Source organism: Sphaerodactylus townsendi, linkage group LG01 (assembly GCF_021028975.2).
Source record: "Sphaerodactylus townsendi isolate TG3544 linkage group LG01, MPM_Stown_v2.3, whole genome shotgun sequence".
In the NCBI taxonomy this organism is placed as follows: Eukaryota; Metazoa; Chordata; class Lepidosauria; order Squamata; family Sphaerodactylidae; genus Sphaerodactylus; species Sphaerodactylus townsendi.
The window spans coordinates 99,258,383-99,278,817 of record NC_059425.1 but is presented as its reverse complement, the minus strand read 5'-3'; the positions used below and the strand labels follow the sequence as shown (position 1 = coordinate 99,278,817).

General features: G+C 45.1%; 1 protein-coding gene across 2 annotated transcripts in view; it reads left to right on the top strand.

Moving 5' to 3' along the window:
- ESR1 (estrogen receptor 1) overlaps nucleotides 1-20,435 on the top strand; it is a 151,527-nt gene that overhangs the window by 37,410 nt on the left and 93,682 nt on the right. For both annotated transcript variants that reach the window (XM_048488637.1, XM_048488648.1), the window contains exon 2: nucleotides 7,129-7,319. In XM_048488637.1, the coding sequence (XP_048344594.1) occupies nucleotides 7,129-7,319 (191 nt within the window). The remainder of the gene's footprint in view (nucleotides 1-7,128; nucleotides 7,320-20,435) is intronic.

The following is a 20,435-nucleotide window of genomic DNA, read 5'->3' as shown; positions in this document are numbered from 1 at the left end:
AAACAGAGTACAGGTCAACTTACCCAGTCAGGCAGCTTTGCCACCCAAGGAGGGGAGGAAATGGTCTGAGGGTGCAGAAAGAGACACAGAAAACCCCATTGCATGTGTAAAATTTGGCCACAGCCATTTTATTGGTGTGCTGGCAAAAGGAAGCATAGGTACAGCATAGGGGATTGATCTGCTGTCCCCCAGTGACCACAGGGCAGCATGTCTGCTGTCCCCCAGTAATTACTTTCCCCCAGCCTGATGCATGGGGAAAACACAGCAAGATAGTGGGAGCAGCAAGATAATGGGAGCCATCTGGGTGCTGGCCATTAGGATGAACTTCCCTTGCTGCCAGGGGGCTTGAGCCACTAGCAGCCCCTGCCTGGGCATGTGGTTCACAGTCTTGCTCCACCCCCAGGCCTCTTATGGAGGCCCCCATCAAATGGGGAGGGCCAGCACACAGGATCCTCCTCCCCTGAATGGATCAGTCCCCATGAGCAACCCACCAGGCTGTGTCAGATGAAATGCAAATAACAACAACAATCACTGTAAACAGAATGCCCGCAACAAAAAACTCAGACCCATGGGGGAGGGGGAAGAGAGGGAGGGAGGAGCTGTCAGTATTTGCGTGAGAAGAGGCGCCTGCCCTGGCCTGCCCTGCCCATATAAGGCCACAGCCCCACCTTCTCCAGGCATGTCACTCACGCAGGCAGCTGACAGGACCAGCCTCACGCTGGGCTGGATGCTGACACTGAGCCTGCCCCACCCCCAGGCAGCAACAGCGGCTAAAGTAAATCTCGCCACTCTTTGCCATCCAAGGAAGGGAGGAAGTGGTTCAAAGGTGCAGAAGAAGATACAGAAACCCCATGGTGTGGGTCAAATTTGGCCACAACTGTTTTATTGCTGTGCTGGCAAAAGGAAGCATAGGCGCAGCATAGGGAACAGATCTGGCACTGGGCAGCATGTCTGCTGTCCCCCAGTGACCATTGCGCAACATGTCTGCTGTCCTCTAGTAATAGCTTTTCCCCAGCCCAATGCATGGGGGAAAATACCAATGCCCAGAACAGCAAGATAGTGGGAGCCATCTGGGTGCTGGCCTCTAGATGAACTCCCCTGGCTGCCAGGGGATGTGAGCAACCAGCAGTTCCTGCCTCTTCTTCCTGCCAGGGGCTCACACCATGGGGGCATGTGCAGAGCATCCCTTGGATGCCGTGGGCTTGGTCCTGCTTTGAGCTGGGCGAGCTCCTCCATCCCCACTAGATGGTAGAGGCTGTGTGTGGCTATAACCCTCGCTAGGTCAGTTACACTTCTGCAATTCTTGGTGCCACTTTTTGCCCCTGCTGTTAAGGTGCCTGGTGCTGCCTGCAGCCTGGAGGGGCACTCGCATGGGTTGCCCCTCTTGCCAGTGCTATTCCCTCCTGCCATTGGTGCTCCTTTCCCCTCCTGGGGTTTCTCTGCTCTTTTCCCTGTCATCTCCTGCCCAAACTCCAAAAAGGAAAAGGAGGGGCTCCCTTTATTGCTGGACCTGCTGCAGCAGACCCCTTGTTGTCCTCCCTCAGATGCTGCTCGAGGTTGCACTGTGATTCGCCGGGTGCAATCCACCAATCGCTTGCTGCTATCTTGCTCAATTCAGGCCTCCTTCCATTACCTAGAGGCACTGAGCTAAAAAGTTGTTTTCTGCTGCTCCATGTGGCCTGCTAAACAGCTGCCAGGTGATGCAAGGAAAAGAGAAGAGAAGCCAATGGTGCTCAGGTGAGAAGAGGCGTGGGATGGCCTGCCCTGCCCATATAAGGCCATGCCCCCCTCTCCAGGCACATCACTTGCTCATGCTGGCACTGAGCCTGTCCCGCCCCTGGGCAGCAACAGTGGCCAAGGTAAATCTCAGCTGCTGTTTCTTGTTCCTAGGAAGTTTTCCCATACTCTGTTGTGATAGTACCATGTTTCATGGACTGACTTGCATTTTTAAATGTCTGTTTTTCTGTACAGTTGGTCACGTAAGGTTATCGTGCTTTGCTCACATTGTGAGAAGACAAGATTCTCTGGAAAAGACAATAACATTTGGAAGAGTTTGAAGGCAGCAGAAAAAGAGGAAGATCCAACATTAGATGGATTGACTCAATACAAGAACCATGGCCCTCAGTTTGCAAGATGTGAGCAAGGCTGTTAATGATAGGACATTTTGGAAATCATTAATTCATAGAGTCTTTATGAGTCAGAAGTGATTTGATGGCACTTAACATGCACACATTCAGAGCAGCAAATTAGCTTTTCATGCAAGCTAGTCTGCTACTGCTGAGTAGTGTGGTGAATGGGTGACATGCAGACTGCATTAGGGTTTGCACAACACAGTTAGTCTTTGTAAAGTGGCTGACTGCACAATTCTATGCTCAGCGACGGGCTGATTTATGCCCGCCCGCGGAGACTTATGGATCCACTTGGTTTCCTGAATGCTCTTCGGGACCCTGAACCTGCCGGCACACTCGATGAGCAGGTGGAGGACTGGAATGCCCGGCTCTCCGATGCCATCGATGTTGTTGCCCCCCGGCGTCCTCTACGTCCCCGCTCTCGGCGTTCTCCATGGTATACAGAGGAGCTGCGCCGGATGAAACGGGGACTTAGACGTCTGGAAGGCGGTGTGGAGGAAAACTGCGTGACGAAGCTGCGCTTGAGGTAACATCTTATAGGACGTTTACATGAAAGCCTATGAGATGGGCGACGAAGGAAAGCGAAGAGGGCTTTCTTCTCTTCCTCCCTTTCGCGATCCGCTAGCTCCGTATCGCCTAGCGCAGAATTGTTCCGTGATAATTACGGGTCATTGACCTCCTTATCGGAGAGATCATCAAATTCTCAATTGGATATCAGCTGTGAGGCATTTATGAGCTTTTTTTGGCGGATAAGGTTGCGTCGCTCCGCCATGACCTTCCACCCACCGGTTGCTAAGCACCATTGGTGAACTGTAGACTCCCTCGCCGTCTTCGAGCCTCTGTGTTTGGCTCGGTTCTCCCCGCTCTCTGAAGCCGCTGTCGACAGGGCCTTAGCTGCTGTTAGACTCTACTACCTGTCCTCTGGATCCGTGCCCGTCTCTGGCTTTGTTAAAGCTTGCTTCGAGGCCGGAGCGCTTCGCACCCCATCTGCTGTTGAAGGTATAATCAATGGCTAAACCCTTGAGCAAGGAGTCTTCCCGGCGGATGGGTTGGAAGGAGGCAGTGGTCCACCCACTCTTAAAAAGACCATCGTTATGAACTGAAGCGATTCTGGCCAATTACCGCCTTGTTTGTTCGAATCTTCGTTTCCTGGAAGGTAATTGGAGAGAGTGGTGCTGGAGCAGCTTCAAAGGCTTTCTGGATGACGCATCGGCCTTCGACCAGCCCTTCCAGCGTCCGGGCTTCCGTGCTGGGCATGGGACGGAGACTGTTCTCGCCGCCAGTCACAGATACACTCCGTATGATCCAGCTTGACCGAGAAGCCGGATGCGGCACTGCTGGTGTTGTTAGATCTTACCGCATGGCGCTTTGATATGGTGCGCACCATGACCTTTTGACCACCGCCTGGCAGCCTCTGGAGTGCGGGGCACTGTCCTTCAATGGATAGCCTCGTTTACTTCCAGGGTCGAGAGTCAGCAAGTGAGGTCGCGAGGATCAGGCCTCCCCGAAGCGCCACAGCTTCTAGTCGCGGTGGTACCCCAGGGGGCGCTTATTATCCCCGGGCTAAGTTGTTTAACATCTATATCGCGACCCTTATGCTCAGCTGGTGCGGAGTTTTGGGCTGATTTGTCATCGAGTATGCAGATGACACTCTCCAGCTCATTCTGTTGTGATGGAGGGGGGGAGCAGCCGCCGCTATCTGCGGCTCTACAGCACTGTTTGGAGGCGTTTGCTGGTTGGTTCGCGCACAGAGCAGGTTACAACTCGAACCCACTTGAAGACAGGAGAGATCCTCTGGCTTGGCCGCGAGGGGGAGAGAGGGCTTTTCCAGTCCGCCCGGTGTGGGAGGGGGCCACATTGGCTTTCCGGCCCCCCTCCGCCCGCAGTTTCTTCCCGGGGTCCACCTATGGATTTGTCTCTCTCTCAATGGAGTACCCGAGGTGGCCCAGAGCATACAACCCGGGCTGCTTTTTTTCCACCTCCGACAGGCCCGGACGGCTGGCTCCTTCCTCTCCCAAGCGGACCCTAGCCACCGTGATCCGGCCGCAACGGTCATCTCCAGATTGGACTATTATGTAACTCGCTGTACGCTGGCGAACGCTTCCCTTGCGTTTTGATCCCGAGATTAAACTGGTTCCAGCATGCGCGGCGCTAGCGCTTGCTGACAGGTAAAAGCGCCACCTGGGACTATATCCAGCCTATATATTACAGCCAGCTGCACTGGCTTCCAGTAGAGTTCAGGATCATTTTCAAGGTGTTGGTAATTAACCTTTAAGGCCTTTACTGGCGGCCTGGGACCATGTCGTATCTGCGGTGACCGGTGATCACCCACTCAGTATGTCCTGCACGGCCTCTCCGTTCGGGTTGAGGCCAATTTACTGGTGGGTCCCTGGCCCCTCAATGATGCGGCTGGCTCTCCACGAGATCGGGCCAGAGGCTCTTTCACGATACAACTGGGCCCCGCCTGGTGGAACGCCTCTCCCTCCAGCGGTCAGACCTGCGGGACCTCGAAGTGAGTTCCGCCAGAGGCCTGGTAAGATCGGAAAGCTGTTCAGCCGGGCCTTTGGAGGCACTGGCCGCTGATGTGGTGCCCCCCATCCTGGCCCTCCTGGCCCCTCATCCGACCCCTGACCATCTGGGTCGTTTGCCAACCAATGAGACCACTATGCCTCCCTCTGGGGGGTGGGGTGGGGGTGGGGAGGGAATTTTAAAATTAAGCTGCTGGACGCCACTTGTATTCCTATTTCTTTGTTAAATATTGTTCGCTGCTGTTAACGTTTTAATTCTGTGTTGTTGCTTTTACCTGCTGTACACCGCCCAGAGCCCTTCGGGGATGGGGCGGTATAAAAGCCTCATAAAATAAATAAATAAATAAATAAATAAATAAATAAATAAATAAATAAATAAATATGCAGAGTTTATTTCACTGGGCTTAGACTAGAGTAATACTGCCACTCTGCTCTGTGGGCTCAGAACAGAGGCCTCATATGACCTGTTCATTGTGAAAAAAAATGTTCCTTGGGTGAGAAAAAATCAGGACTGAGTGGTGGATTGAGTGGTTATATGAACAGGCCTGAAATTATACATCTGCTTCCTAGCATTATATCCAAGCAAAACCATATAAAGGCCTATCTTATGCTCAGTCATAGAATGAATAATTTGTTTTAATAACATTTTTGAAACCTTGTGTCCCCGATTTTTGAAACAGGTGTCCCCAATTATCAGTCCTTTATAAGGAATCCTGGAGCTGCCTCATAGTATTTATGTGCCATTGGGAGTATCTTCTTTTAGCATGGCTGCCTTGGCTCCAAGTGTACCATTTACAGCTTCATCTAGAAACTCAATAGCAGTAGCTTACTAGTAAACACATATCCATGACTTCCCAGTTTCCTGCTTATATCTTGTCTTACTATCATTTATACCATTATTAGGGTGCTGTGTGGTTTCCGGGCTGTAACTCATAAGCATTCATAAGCCTTCGACAATACATTATACCATTATTCTTTATCCATGTAGATCTGCAGTAGCAGAAATCTTTTTTAAGCAGCTGTACTTCAAAGAATATCATCTAGCCAAAGGAATCATACAGGATTATTGTCAGATAGGGATGTTAACATTTGAATGGTATGAAAAATGTTCCAGACATTTTTGGGTCTAAAGATCAAGAAATATTAGGGAATTCAGTCTAACATTTAGTAAAGAAAGTTGGCAATGGTAGTTTGCAGAGCAGTGCATGGATATGAGTGTAGGAGTATTTATTTGTAGCATATATTGCAACTTTTCTTCAGTTTCTCCCTCTCAAAAAGATAAACAAGAAAAGGAATAAGGGGAGAATAGCACTTAAAGGCATTTTCCGGAAAGACATGATATCCTGGGAGAAAACCAGGATCATAGATACCGGGATGTTTGTATCTCGGTTTCTCCCTTTGCGTGGCTGCCCGTTCCTGTGGAGGAGCTGAACTGAGATCTGGATGAAATACTCCATTTTGTTTTGCACGAGCCTGGGACTTCTGTATTCACATTGCAAGTGTCCCGCATTCTGATTGGCTGTAAACAACACCTTACTCCTAGCCAAATGTATGGGAAGACACATGACTCTACTGGGATTGTAGATGCTGTAACAGACAAGGGGCTTAGATGTTGTAATAGACATATTTTCTTACTATGTATTTCTTTGAATGTCTAAGGCAGGGGTAGGGAACACAGCCTGTGTGGCATCCGAGAGCGCATGCGGCTCTTCTGCCCTTGCCCTCGCGGCTCCATACGGCAGGGCCGCTGGCCCGATCCTTGCCTGCCCTGCATAGTGGCAGCCAAGTGTGGGCGCCTGCCAACTGCCACCCGCGTCCGGCTGGAGGCGTGCCGCTCCTTCCCCTCTGCGCCTGCCCGTTGGAGGCCCGAGGCGGAGGCGGCTTTCCCAGCTGGCTGTAGCAGCAGGCCGAGCCGCTGGCCCTATCCTTGCCCGCCCTTCAGGCAGCAGGGTGGACGCATCCATGCGCTTCTCAGAATGAGCGGAATAAAAGGTTAAAAACCCCCAATATATACAGTGTTATCTTTATTTTAAATGTCAAAAAGTATTTGCGGCTCCAAGTGTTTTCTTTTCCCATGGAAAACGGGTCCAAATGGCTCTTTGAGTGTTAAAGGTTCCCTACCCCTGGTCTAAGGTAAACCGCATGTGATATGACATCATCACACTGTGCATTCGCCACTCCACCCCCAGAGGCCAAAGTTATGAGGTGTGGAGACAGACCACATGATCATACAATATCACTGGTAGTCTGTGTTATGTGTTACATGGAAGAGGATTTAAAGATATTATTAATGACTACAGTTACTCTGTGCCCTGTTCTCAGCCTATGGAAGAAAACACAGTGAATTCCCTCCTATATGATCTTGAAATATTAAGAGCTAGGTCCGATACTGTCAGTAATGATATTTTATGTTTCAAAGAAGAGTCAGTCTTTTCAATGTAAATGAGTTCACTCAAATGTTCATTTTACAGGCCAGGCTCAGATAACAGACGTCACAGTGGCAGACAGCAAATGGCTTGTACCAGTGACAAGGGAAGCTTGTCCATGGAATCTGGCAAGGAGACCCGCTTCTGTGCTGTATGCAATGATTATGCTTCAGGCTACCATTACGGCGTTTGGTCCTGCGAGGGCTGCAAAGCTTTCTTCAAAAGAAGTATCCAAGGTAATGCTGCCCAAATCAGCCAGTCTAATTTTCAATCCAGTAATAAAAGTGAAATATCACTGTAAAAAGACTAGATGTACATTTGTAAAGACTTGCAGTTGTGTATGAGATAATCCTTAACTATATTTCAAATGATTCTGTGGTGGCTAAATTGCTCTTCAAGAACAATATAAAAATTTGTAATTAAAGGTGGTTTAATCTTCCATGTTTTCAAATGCATTTTTGTCTTATATGATGGGTACGATGTGTAGATAGTCTGTAATTTATTTTAGATGCTGAGTTGGGGAGGGCATCTGTTTTGCATGCAGAAGGTCCCTGAACTCTGTTCCCACCATCTCCTGTTATCAGATGGTATGTGATATAACAAACTTCTAACTTAGACCCTGCAGGTTAGACCAATGGCTCAACGCAGCGTAAGTGATGTTACAATGAGTTCTCAGCACAGGAGGTGCTCTGAAAGATTGACACCATCTGCTCCTTACTCAGACAAAATGATTTTGTTGTTGTTTCACTGTAGCAGAAGTCCCTATGGAAATTTTTCTCCAGGTAGAAGGATGTCTACTAAGTAAAAATTCTGGTTCGTAAGAAACATTGTATTTTTCATTCTAAACAGAAAAAAATATTTTAAAAAGGTATCCCACAGGGCCTTTTTCTTTTCATCTGTATTGTGAGATCAAAAGAAATTTCCTACTGAAAGAGCAAAAGAACCTCAAAACCTTTTTTCCTCTTTTTAAATGGAAACTAAACAAGTTTGAAATTGCAGCAACATCTGTTTTATTTGACACTCTCAACTTGTGGGCACAAAAAAGCTCAAAGCACCTTTTTTTACTTTTTTCCATGTAAAATTTTTTAAATGAGTTTAGATACAAAATCTCTCTCACCCAATGAGAAGTAACTGTTGCCATTGTGTTAGTTATTTTTTAGCTTAGTCAAATGTATCTGTCAGCACTCATGAAAAATATTGGCAGGCTGAAAAGACCTAAGTCCTTTATTGACCAGAATTGTTTGCAAAGGCAGATCAGTGAAATCTTGAGTTGTTGTACTCCATCAGTCTAGTTCAGGGGTCAGCAACCTTTACCACCCAAAGAGCCATTTGGACCCATTTTCCACAGCCCCGAAGATCTACGGAGCCACCTCCAGTTTGGCTCCTCCACTCACCTTTCCTTCCAGCGCTGGGAGGCGGAGGCGCAAGGCAGGGAACCCCCCTCTGCCTGATGCAGCAGACAGTCGCCTGCGCTATGGGGCACAGGGGGATGGCATCTGTAGCCTGCCCCATGTCGCCGCCTCTCTCTTTGGCAGGTGCCTGCTCCGTGGAACAGAGGGGGGATGGCGGCCATGGTCTGTCTGGTGCTGCCGCCTCTCGTACTGTGGGAGGCGTTGGTATGAGGCAGTATCCCCATCCTCGCCCAGACCAGGTGGCGAGCGGTGGCGGATGGCGAAACTGCAGGAATAGCAGAGGGGATGGCGGCGGCTGCTCTGGAGAGGGACACACCCAACACTACCCTCCAGACCTCCACTGGGGTCCGGAGGAGGGGTAGTGAGTGTGCATCTCCCTCCAGCCCTATCAGAACTGGCGCTGGAAGAGGAGAAGGTATGAGTGAAGGGGGCGCGAAAAGTGGCGCCCTCATGCACAAAGCTGCCTCTGGTTCAGCCCCTTGACTCACATATCCTTCCAGCACTGCTCTGGAGGGCTGGAGGGACATGCCCACACTACCCTCCGACCTCCAGGCCACGTGGAGCAGCAGTATAAGGCTTAAAGAGCTGCATGCGGCTCCGGAGCCACAGGTTGCAGACCCCTGGTCTAGTTAATGTGTCATCTGAAAAAATGTTTGGATTTATACCACGCTTTTCTCTCCTATAAGGAGTTTCAGAGTGGCTTACAGACTCCTTCCCTTCCTCTCAACAGACACCTTGTGAAGTAGGTGGGGGTTAGAGAATTTGGAGATAATTGTGACTAGCCCAAGGTCACCAGTAGACTTCATGTGTAGGAGCAGGAAAACAAATCCAGTTCACCAGAAAAGAGTCTGGGGGATCCAATTCTGCAAATTAGAAAACCTCTCTTAACCACTATCTTTCTTAACCCCAGTCTCAACTTTAGTAATTATGGTTTGCACACACTCTTTGATAATACAGCACTTATTTCAATATACTGTTCACACTATATTTGATCGCTATCTGTGCCAGCAGGAGAAATCTATGCACATAAACTGACAAATATGGATTCTGGATTATTGTACTGACTGCTGAGCAAGTGTTTGATGATCCATTTTCTCTGTAATCAGGGTTGACAAGATGTGCCCAGCAACCAGTAGGAAACTGGGAGATGGGGATTGAGGGCTGTTGTTAGTGATGGTGTGATGTAATTTTCTCTGATATCACCTCCAGGTTTTTCCTGGAAGTGTCATCATGCCCGTTTAGGAATTGCAAACAACTCTATGATTTTACCACATAGTATCTGACATTTCCTTTAAAGAACTGACACCCCTTCCCAGTTTTCCAGGAAGTGATGTCATGCTGTCACTGATGGTGATTTGGTAAAAAAAATTCCCCCTCTACTACATCACGCTGGCTCTTTAGGAAATTCTAGGATATGTTTTTTAAAAATATATTTTATTGTTTTTCCATAATATTAAAATATAACATGAAAGAAAAAGAAAAACAGAAAGAAAAATAAAAGAAATAAATGGTTCTAACTTAAAAAATGCCAGTTACAATTCAAAATATAATAAAGAGAAAAGTAAAAAAGAACAAATTTAGTATATAAATTTGGCAGTCTCTTCATATTAACATACTTGTCAAAAAGATATACATTAATTTATGCACTTGTATATTAAAATCATATCAGTAAAACAAAAACTTAACAATACTTTATATATTAAAATATTTAAGCCAAGACCCTCCATTCGCTTTCAATTCATATTCTGGACTTTCATTCAGTTAATTTTGCCATACAAAACTATTCTCTCATTTTAACTTGCCAGTTCTCTTAAGTATGAACTTTTTCAAATTTCCATATAGAGACAACCATTACACTTACTGCAATTGATAAATAAATTCATATTAAAAATTACATGTTATAAATATATGCATTATGTTGTGCTCTTTGTCATCAAAATCATATTAGTGAGACATAAGGCTGTGCTTAAAGGACCCTAAGTACCATTTTAAATAAAATAGGGAAAAGGAAAGAAAAAAGTTTAATACATACGTTTGGCAGTTCCTTCAAACTGTCATACTTGTATAATTAATTCATATTAGGTTAATATATCATTATCTGTATAGTATTTTTTAACATTTCAGTGTTACTTAATATCCCATTTTTTCTATCTAACATAAAAAATACCAGATTTCTTACTGCGTTTCCAGCATAAACTCCAATTCTTTTTCTTGCATTCTTGTGAGTGGTTGATTTTTAGAGTAACCTGGCAGTTTTTTCCGGGAGACTGTTCTTGAAATTTCAAATGGAGTCTATCCATTTCCTTGCAGTTTTCTGGGTGGCTAATCGTTAATATTTTCTGATAGCTTTTCTCTAAAGTCAGTCTTGGAGTTTTCAGAGTGCTCAGTGAGACATGTTGCCAATTGATTTGCTTGATATGCAGTTTTTATAGTTATTTTCCCTGTAGAATTAATTATGAAGCATGTAAAATTTTCCAACTATATTCTGTGTCTTTCGGAAGAATTTGTCTTACAAAGTTGGTATCACTTTTCTCCAGAAGTGTGTTCTGCAGGTCTTGAAAGATTAATATATCAATGTCCCTTTCTACTAATGGTGCTCTGTAAATCTGCTCAGTATCATAAAGATCTTCATCAACTAGTGTATATTTTTGTAGACTCAACAAATTCTTTTTCAAGATCTATTTCATGTTCTGTTTCTGAATGTTTAATTATAGTCATGGTTGCATGTAGATATTAAATAAGATTGGGGATAATAAGGCCTCTTGGGGCACACCACAATAGAGTGGGCACCACTGGGAGGCCTGGTCCCCGCACCACACCTGCTGACCCCTATCACAGAGAAATGAGGCAATCCACTGAAGGACAGTGCCCCGTACCCCAGACGCAGCCAGGCGATGGGTCAAAAGGTCATGGTTGACCACATCAAATGCTGCGGTAAGATCGAGGAACACCAGCAGCGCCAATCCGCCTCAATCAAAATGCATGCGAAGCGTATCTGTGATGGCAACAAGGACGGTCTCCATCCCATGCCCAACACGGAAGCCGGACTGGAAGGGTTCGAGCACTGATGTGTCCTCCAGAAAGGCCTGAAGCTGCTCCAATACCACTCTCTCAATTACCTTACCCAGAAACAAAAGATTCGAGACTGGGCGGTAATTGGCCAGATCACTAGGATCTAAGGATGGTCTTTTCAAGAGTGGGCAGACCACCGCCTCCTTCAACTCACCCGGAAAAACTCCTTGCTCAAGGGAGTTGTTAATAATATTCAACAGGTGGGGCTGCAGCTCCCCCTGACAGGCTTTAACTAGCCAGGAGGGGCATGGATCCAGAGGGCAGGTTGTAGGTCTAACAGCAGCCAGGACTCTGTCGACATCAGGCTCTGAGAGCAGGGAAAACTGATGCAAACAAGGATCAGAAGACGACCATGGAGCCTCCAGTTCACTAACTGTCTCAAACGTGGCTGGAAGGTCCTGGCGGAGCGACGCAACTTGATCCGCAAAAAAGCTCATAAATGCCTCATAGCCGATATCCAATTGAGAATTTGCAGCCCCCTCCGACAAGGAGGTAAAGTAACGAACAATCCGAAACAATTGTGCTGGGTGAGAGAGGACGAAAAATAAGCTCATTTAGCCCTCTTCGTCGCCATCTCATAGGCCTTCATAAACGTCCTAAAAGATGATCGTGCTGCCTCATCATGTGACTTCCTCCACACTCGCTCTAGACGTCTGAGCTCCCGTTTCATCCAGCGCAGCTCCTCGGTATACCAGGGAGCCAGCTATGAGAAAACGAGGTGCAGAGACCCGCCAAGGGGAGACAAGCACCCCTCGATGGCATAGGAAAGCCTGGAATTCCAGTCTTCCACTTGCTCATCGAGGGGTGCCAGTCAGAGTTCAGGATCCCATAGAGCATTCAGGAAACCAATGGGGATCCATAGAGTCTCCTCGAGGTGGGCATAAATCCAGCCAAATGTGGCCTAGACAGAGGGTTGGAGGCAGTGGAGTCCATCCGGACCTTCAGGGAGCCAAAATGGTCGGACACATGGCACTCTAGCCCAACAGAGGATCTCGACCAAGATTAACTCCTGACCCGAGGAGCCAAATCCAGAGTGTGACCAGCAGCCTCATGCCGGTGAGGCCAGAGTTGATCAAGGAGAGGCCCAGCATGCGCCATGTATGACACCAAGGTCCGCAGCAACTGAACCCACTTAGAGGGGCAGTGTAATCGACATGGGACGGTGAAATCACCCAGGACAACCAGCCCTGGGGAACCCATAGCCGCCCAGTCAGCCACCGCCTCCAGCAGCTGCGACAGGCTACACCAGGAAGACAGCCAACCTCTCCAAGGACGTATCCCACTCCCGAGGCCCAGCACACTCATGCCACCCGAAAGTGATCACTTGGGACAGGGACAGCCCTGAAAGGGATCAAATCCCAGACAAATAACACCACTCCGCCCGCCCCGGCCCCTGGAGTTGCGGCTGACTGGTGAATGCACACGGAAGAGCCTGGGGGGGGGGAGACTTCACCCAAAGGCGAGCTGTCTCACCATCCCGCACTTTTGGGGTTTCAGTAATGCAAGCCAAAAGGTGTTACCTGCTGAGCTTCCGAAGAAAATCCCGGGGACTTTCAGCGGTCTTATTGACCTGATGGACCTGGCATTTATTAACACCAAGGACAAAGCAGGGTATGCCTGAACTCCACAGCCTGCATACCGCGGGATAGGACGGAGGTCAGAAGGGGAATGAGCAAAGCAACTGCTCCTTCGCCTTCTCTCATATGGCCCCCGCCTACCGTCATATCTACCCCGTCCCCACACAGCTGGAATCCCCTGCCCCAAGGGCACTGCCCCCACACCCCCACCATCCCCTCCCATAGCAAAACCCAGCAATACAACAACTAATCAGTTAGTATAAAATCCAACCTAGTCTAGCCACTAACAACAATCTTTAACTCTAAAGCTAAACCTAATACTAATCCTCTAACTTCTGACTACAAACTATTTGACTAACTGCAAACTACAACTCACTAATTGCAATAATACAGTACTTATTTAAATCAAGCCCTACAGGCAACCTTAGCTATCCAACCAATCCAGGCTACTGCATATAAACAAGAGCGGGGGCTTCTAGATGGACAATTTCACCCCCCCCCCGGGCCAAAGATCTTCTGGTTCAGCCTGGCCTTAGTCCTGGGAGGAAGTAGAAGAGAAGTAGTAAATAATACTACTAAATGGCTAGGAGGAGTTGCAATTTAGGCACGAAACTGGGAGACTCTGCCACCGACTTCCCAGCTGAAAATCTTTAAACAAATCTCAGTCCAAACTTAACACAGTATACCTCCAAAAATATGTTGCTTTTGCAAAACAGTATCTCAAATGCTTGTATCTCAAAGGGTATTTAAAATTACTCCAAGATCCCCTCATCACCTCCACTCACTGCCAAAAGAAGTTGCATCTCTCATCTCCTTTATTGTCCCAATTAAGTAATTGTCAATCTATAATGCATTTAAGTCCACAAATCTTGTATTTTTTAAGTTAAATATTTCTGTAATCCATTCAAAAGCATAAAGCCTTATAAATGTACAGGTCCAGTCCAGGCAATATGAAAATAACTCCACACCAAAAGACAAAACAGATCCTAGACAGAAGTTTTGAGCAAAAGGATCTCTCATCTCTCAAGTGTCCTCAAATCACACCAATAACTCTCCAATCACTATACCTCCTAGCTGAGAAGAATTCCCCACCTCTTGTCAAGAAAGTGAATAAATCAGTTTATTGCTATCAGTTTGTCTTGAATGCTTTTAAATCTGAGAGTCTTCCAGTTAGTATCATTCAAATAACAAACAACCAAAACAAAAAATATTTTCTTTCTTGCTAAAAATATATTTTAAACAAAATTCCTTCAGTGTTAAAAATAACCCTTACTGCAGATCCAAAAGGAAAACTTAAACATAAGAAAGCAAAAGTAGGAAATTAAAAAAAGGGGGGGGGCGTTGAGGAGGGCAGTCTTTTCTGCCATAACAGCATGCTTGCACTCACTGATCCTGGATGTTACCAGATCTAGTTGGTCAAAATAGATGCAAACTAGCTCCCCTGTTGAATTAAAGATCATCAAAATGATGGAGGACGCTAAAGAGCTGTAAGAGCAGCCTGAAACTAATAAAAGTTCAGACTGAACAAGATGCCATGTCTTCCAGAAGTCTAAATCCTATGATATGTTGATCATCATATGTTGGTGCTGCAATTATGGCATCAATAAGTGTTTGTTGGACCATCTGCTGCTCCTTCCTGGGCAAGGCCAAAGATTATGATAAGTGATTGTTAATCATTTATATGTGGTGTCAGGCTACATTCAATTCTGCCTTTAGATCTCTTTAACCCCAAGCATGGGACCATGAAAACATAGAGAGTGAGCTGCTCATGGCAGAGTACACTGTTTTTCATCTCCCAGCTTAAACAGTGCATTTTCAGTGCTTGTAGAATGTTTTGTTATGGTAGAGGAGTGAGTGCAAATGAGTTAATTTAAGCAATAGCCACTTAAGGTTAATACCTTTGAGAACTCAGGGATATAGTGGCACATATAAATGATGTATCCCATCTCATATTTTCAGTCAAGTTTATAATTGAGGTATTTCTAGTGATTCAGAACCTGCCACTTTGAGTTCAGGTCATCATACATCATGAAAAGCTCCCTAAAAATAAGACCATGTTCAAGTATGGAATATTTTTCTACAAGCCTGAAAGAAAGACTCTGCTTTGCAGAAAAACATGATGGGGAGAGGAGGGATTTAAACCCTGCCAAATAATAAAAGCAGTGTCTTCTTTAGGGGGAGGTTGCAGGTGCTTCTGGGAGAGACAAAAAAGAAGAGCAAGAGGGAACCAAGAGGAGAGGACATGGAGTAAAATGGAGGATTTACTCCTTCCTCCTTATGAAAGCTTCAACTGCAGCGCTATTATTAGGCATATCAGTAAAACAAAATACAGGACAGAGTGGGTGTTAAAACAGGACATAAAACTGGACAAAGCACGTAAGGTTGGTACGGAAGAGGTGGTCACGTTTCCATTATGTCTTTGACTTGAGCACTTCTAATAAAAATTCAGCGGTTTTCCCAGTTATCCCGCCGTTGCTATTATTCAGCAGGTGAATAGTCTTTGTATGCTCGGAACAACTTTTTTAATTCTCTAGAGCCAGGACAAGTAGGGGGAGTCTTGGTAACGCATACCTCGGGCAAGGAAACTGGTATTCCTGGTCCAGGAGCCTTCTTTTTAGGGATAGCCAAATCTCATTTGCAGATTGCATTAAAAAGGTTTCTAAGGAGAGACCTAAAGAGGTTATTTTGGCCTCTATACATTTCCACCATTCGGAGGATTGCAGTTCAGAGAGGGCTAAATGGGTGAGGCTTACAGCCTCAGTATTAAAGCAAAGATGGGACCAGAATTTTAAAGTAGCCATCCACGCTCTGGTTTCCAACAGGTGCTGTCCTGATTCGAGACACAGAACAGCATATGGAACACAGTGGGGTACCCCAAAAATCTTGTAGAGAAATTTGGATCGGACTCTCTCTACAGATTTACTCTAAGCTCCAATCCAAAGGGGAACTCCGTAGAGGAGTTGATGTGTCACCTTTGCATTGGAGACTTTTAAGGCTGTAGGTATGAATTCATGTCCTTTAGAGAAAAAGAACCACACAACTGCATCAACAGAATTCTGACATCCCCTGATTGCTGCCTCTCTATAGTTTGCCCAATCTGCTCTAAAGTGGAAGTGAATCCCCAGGTATTTAAATATCTTAACTTGTTCCAGGCTAGTGCCATTTAGAAGCCAAGTGCTGGGATTAGGCCTACTTGAAATAACCATTACTTTTGATTTGGCTGTATTTACTTCAAGCAAGTTGTTGGAGCAGTATTCATTAAACTTAGTTAAAAGACGTTTTAGACCAACCTTAGATCTTGATAGCAGAACCACGTCGGCTGCATAAAGCAGAATTGTCAATTGGGTGTTGCCCAAACTGTGACAGTGTGAGTGTATTTCCTTGAGAGTGGGTGCTAAATCATTTAAAAACCAATTGAATAGAACAGGGGCCAAAATGCATCCCTGTTTAACACCTTTTGCAACCAGTATTTTAGGAGTCAGCAAGCCGGTGGGCGTACACTTACTCTGGCAGGTGGTGTTACCGTAAAGGGGTTTAATAAGCAGGAGGAGTCTAGTGTCTATACCCATTTTATCTAGTTTGTTCCAAAGCAACTTCCTGTCAATCAAATCAAAAGTCCCTTTCATATCTAAAAAGGCAGTATAGAGGTTAGACTTTCCTTTTTTAAAGTATTTTGAGGATATTAAATGAAGAACCATACAATGGTCTAAAGTAGTCTTGCCTTTTTTAAATCCAATTTGTTCTGGGCCCAAGATCCTATTTTGTTCCACCCAGTCAGCAAGCCTATTTAGAACATGTTTTGCATATAGCTTCCCAGAAATTGAAAGAAAACTTATAGGCCTATAGTTGGCTGGGGATGGGCAGTCTCCATTTTAAAAGATGGGGGTTATGACTGCATTGGTCCAGGAACAGGGGACAATACCTGTTTTGTCAACTGTAGTGAATAGGGTTGTCAGGATTGGGGGGGGGGGTCACCAATCTATAAAGGTTTTGTAAAGTTCCGGAGGGGCTGCGTCAGGGCCAAGAGATTTGTGGAGTTTTAGTTGTTTGATTAGTGACTTTATTTCAGTTGTAGAAACAGGTGGCCAAACCGGGGTATTTTCTAAAACAGATAGATCAGAGTAATTACCGCTTGCACCCTGAAAAAGGTTCTGAAATTAGGAAAACCATGTCTGTGGGTCTACATTAGACATCAAGTACGAATGGGAGCGAATATCACCTGCAACTATTGTCCAGAATTTCCTGGTGTCGTTTTCCCTGGCTGCCTGTATAAGAGTCTGCCACCTAGAGTTAAGAGCTTTACTTCTAAGTTCTTGCATCAGTTGTGATAAATGCCTTTTGAGAGTGAAGTATTCAGTGGGCAGATTAACTTCATTCCTAGTCTTAAAAGAATAACAGATCTCCCTGATTTGGGATTTCAGAATCCTACAATCCCTGTAGGTTACTCCTAGAAAATCTTCATGTAAGAATATAAGGGTAGCCAAACTGGATCAGACCAACATCTAGTTTCATGCAGTAGCCAGAGTGACCAATAAATGGTCAAGGTTTTCTGCTTGACCCATTTCTGCTCTTCACCAATGGTTGTTCTCCTCAGTCCCCTTCATTGTAGCCATTCAATATCTGTCCCAGGGCATTTTTTAATCTCTCTCCCTCCCAAATTCTGTCTAGTTGAGCTAATAGACTCTGGTATTGCTGAGGGAGAATGGGAAATGGTTGGTGGCTTTGAGTGTTCAAGTTATCTGTACACTGAACTCTTTTCTGGGAGGAAGTCTTACTCAGTGAATGAAGTACATGCCATACTTTAAAACAACCTTTTGTGGTGATTCTGCTCTTGCTGACATAAATGTCTTTGCAGTCCTAGTTGCAGATGTGAAGTTGAGGTTACCGGTGAATATCATGTATGGAGTCAGGGAACATGGAATTGGTCTAAGAAGTCAAATGTTCCTCATCTTTCATTTCTTTTCGATATTCTTGGCTGTTGGGTGATGCTTGTTTGTACAAAATGCTCCATTACTGAAGTCCCCACATGTGTTCCCAGTTTTCTAGCCATTGGGGCAGAATGACATGACACCATAACATATGCCATGATATTTAAAATCTGTGTATTCTATCTAGATCTGATATGATGTTATACAATGTTTGGCTGAAGTATTAGTTGGAATTCTGTCTTATATTGGAAAAAAATATTGGGACCACTTATTTGAGACTTTCCTTTGACTCTGATAGGAATGTTCCAAGTTATTCCCTCTTTTGGATATATAACTGCAGAACTTGGGGACAGGATCTCTCTGTTAATAGGTGTCCCCTTGTAATTAATTATGGTCTTCACTCAAGTTTTTAGAGTACAGTTCAAAAGATGCAATTTATCACTATATATCTGTGAGGCATTTTAATAATCACTGCTGTTGTTACCTTCTTGGAACAGTCAGAAAGGTAAAAGCACTCAAGTGATTGCGTGTATATCTCCTTTCTATAAAACTACTTGGGGAAGAACGACTACCATAAATATAATTTCAACAACTGTTCTTGCATAACTGCTACTTCCATTTGGAGCATAAATGGTTACTTAGCTCTAGTTTTTCTCACTTTAAGCCACATGGAAAAATAAAATCACATTTGTGGTTGGAGTACTTTGAGGTTTTGCCCAGAAAAGAGGGAAATACTATAAAAACTTGACAGCAGTCTGCAAGTGTTTTTCAGAATGAAATAAAATATATAGTACGATCATATTTTCTTTTCGATTTTTAAAAATTCATGTTCCAAACATGAAAAGCTTCCCAGTCTGTAAATACAGCTGTGATGAACCTAAGGAAAATAGCAAATAAAAACTCCATTCCATATAATACTATGGAAAAGCGAGGAACTTACAGAAGCAGGAAAAAGAAAACCTGACTGGAGAGGAGTTAATTCCTCACTAAGGCAGATTCTGCATGGGCCAAAAACAGCGGTATGAAAACGGTGTGAAAACAGTGTAAAATGGTTTAAAACAGTGTTAAAGGGTTTACACCATTTTCACACTGTTTTCACACTGCTGTTTTTGGCCCATGCGGAATCCACCTACAAATGTGTATGTTTGTGTGTGTATATATGTATGTGCATATGTCTGTGTCACATGCTGGGAGTTGGTGAAGTTTAGAACTCAGTCAGAGTGAATTCGGCTGGAACTGTTGGAACAGGAGGGTTCAGACATGTATAATGTCTGTGTATAGACTTGTGGTGTTGACAGGGAAAGTCTAGGCCCCTTCTGCACATGCCAAATAATCCACTTTCACAATGGTTTGCAAGTGGGTTTTGCTATTCCGCATAGCTTCAAAGTGGATTGAAAGTGGATTATTCTGCATGTGTGGAAAGGGCTCTAGTCACGGTGTCTGTTGATGTGGGTGAGAAATGTTTAAGGTTAGCAGCAGTGGTAAAATTCAGATAATTTAACAACAGGTCCCGGTGGTGGGATTTAACTAATTTAACAAGCAGTTATTTACAAGAGGCATTTTAACAACTGGTTCTGCCGAAGTGGTGTGAACCTGCTGAATCCCACCACTGGTTAGGAGACTGTTTGAGGACAACAAAAGGTTTGCCTCCCAGTGCCTGCAAGGGAGGGAGGAGTATCATTGTTCAGCACAGGTTGTTGGTCATTAATGATGCATTAATCTGGTTTCAGCTGAGAGCTGTATGTGACCACCGCTGGTATTCTGTTGTTTCGTTGGGACCCATCTTGTAAAAGGTTATCTCATGATATCATTCTGGCTTTGGTGATCTGTTTCCTTACTACATCAGATGGGTATTGTAATTCTAAAACATAAGATGTAGTTTTTTATGCTTCCATTATTTATTTGTACAGTGGTGTCTAGAAAATGTACTGATTGGTTGATTGGTTCATGGTAAGGTTGATGGCGGGATGGACGCTACTGAAAGTCTAGTGAAATTTCTACAGTGTTTCTTTCCCCTGTATCCAAATGATGGAAATGTTATTGCTAAATTTCAGGTACACTGTTAATGGATGGGAGCTGAAAAAGTGCTTCAGGTCAGCTATGAAAATATTGTCGTATTGTGGTGTCATGAGGGTGACCATGGCTGTGCCATTGATAGCATATTCAAAAGTTTCTGTATGGCTCCCCAGTATACAGGAGTTGCTTCAACTAAGTAAATTAATTTCTTATCTGCCAAAATTACAACTGATTTCCAGACCGCAGAGACCAGTTCTCTAGAAAAAAAATTCCTCTTTCGGAGGATGTAGTCTGTTCTGTCAGGTCCCCTCCCCTCCCCAAACCTCCCCATACCCAGGCTTCACTCC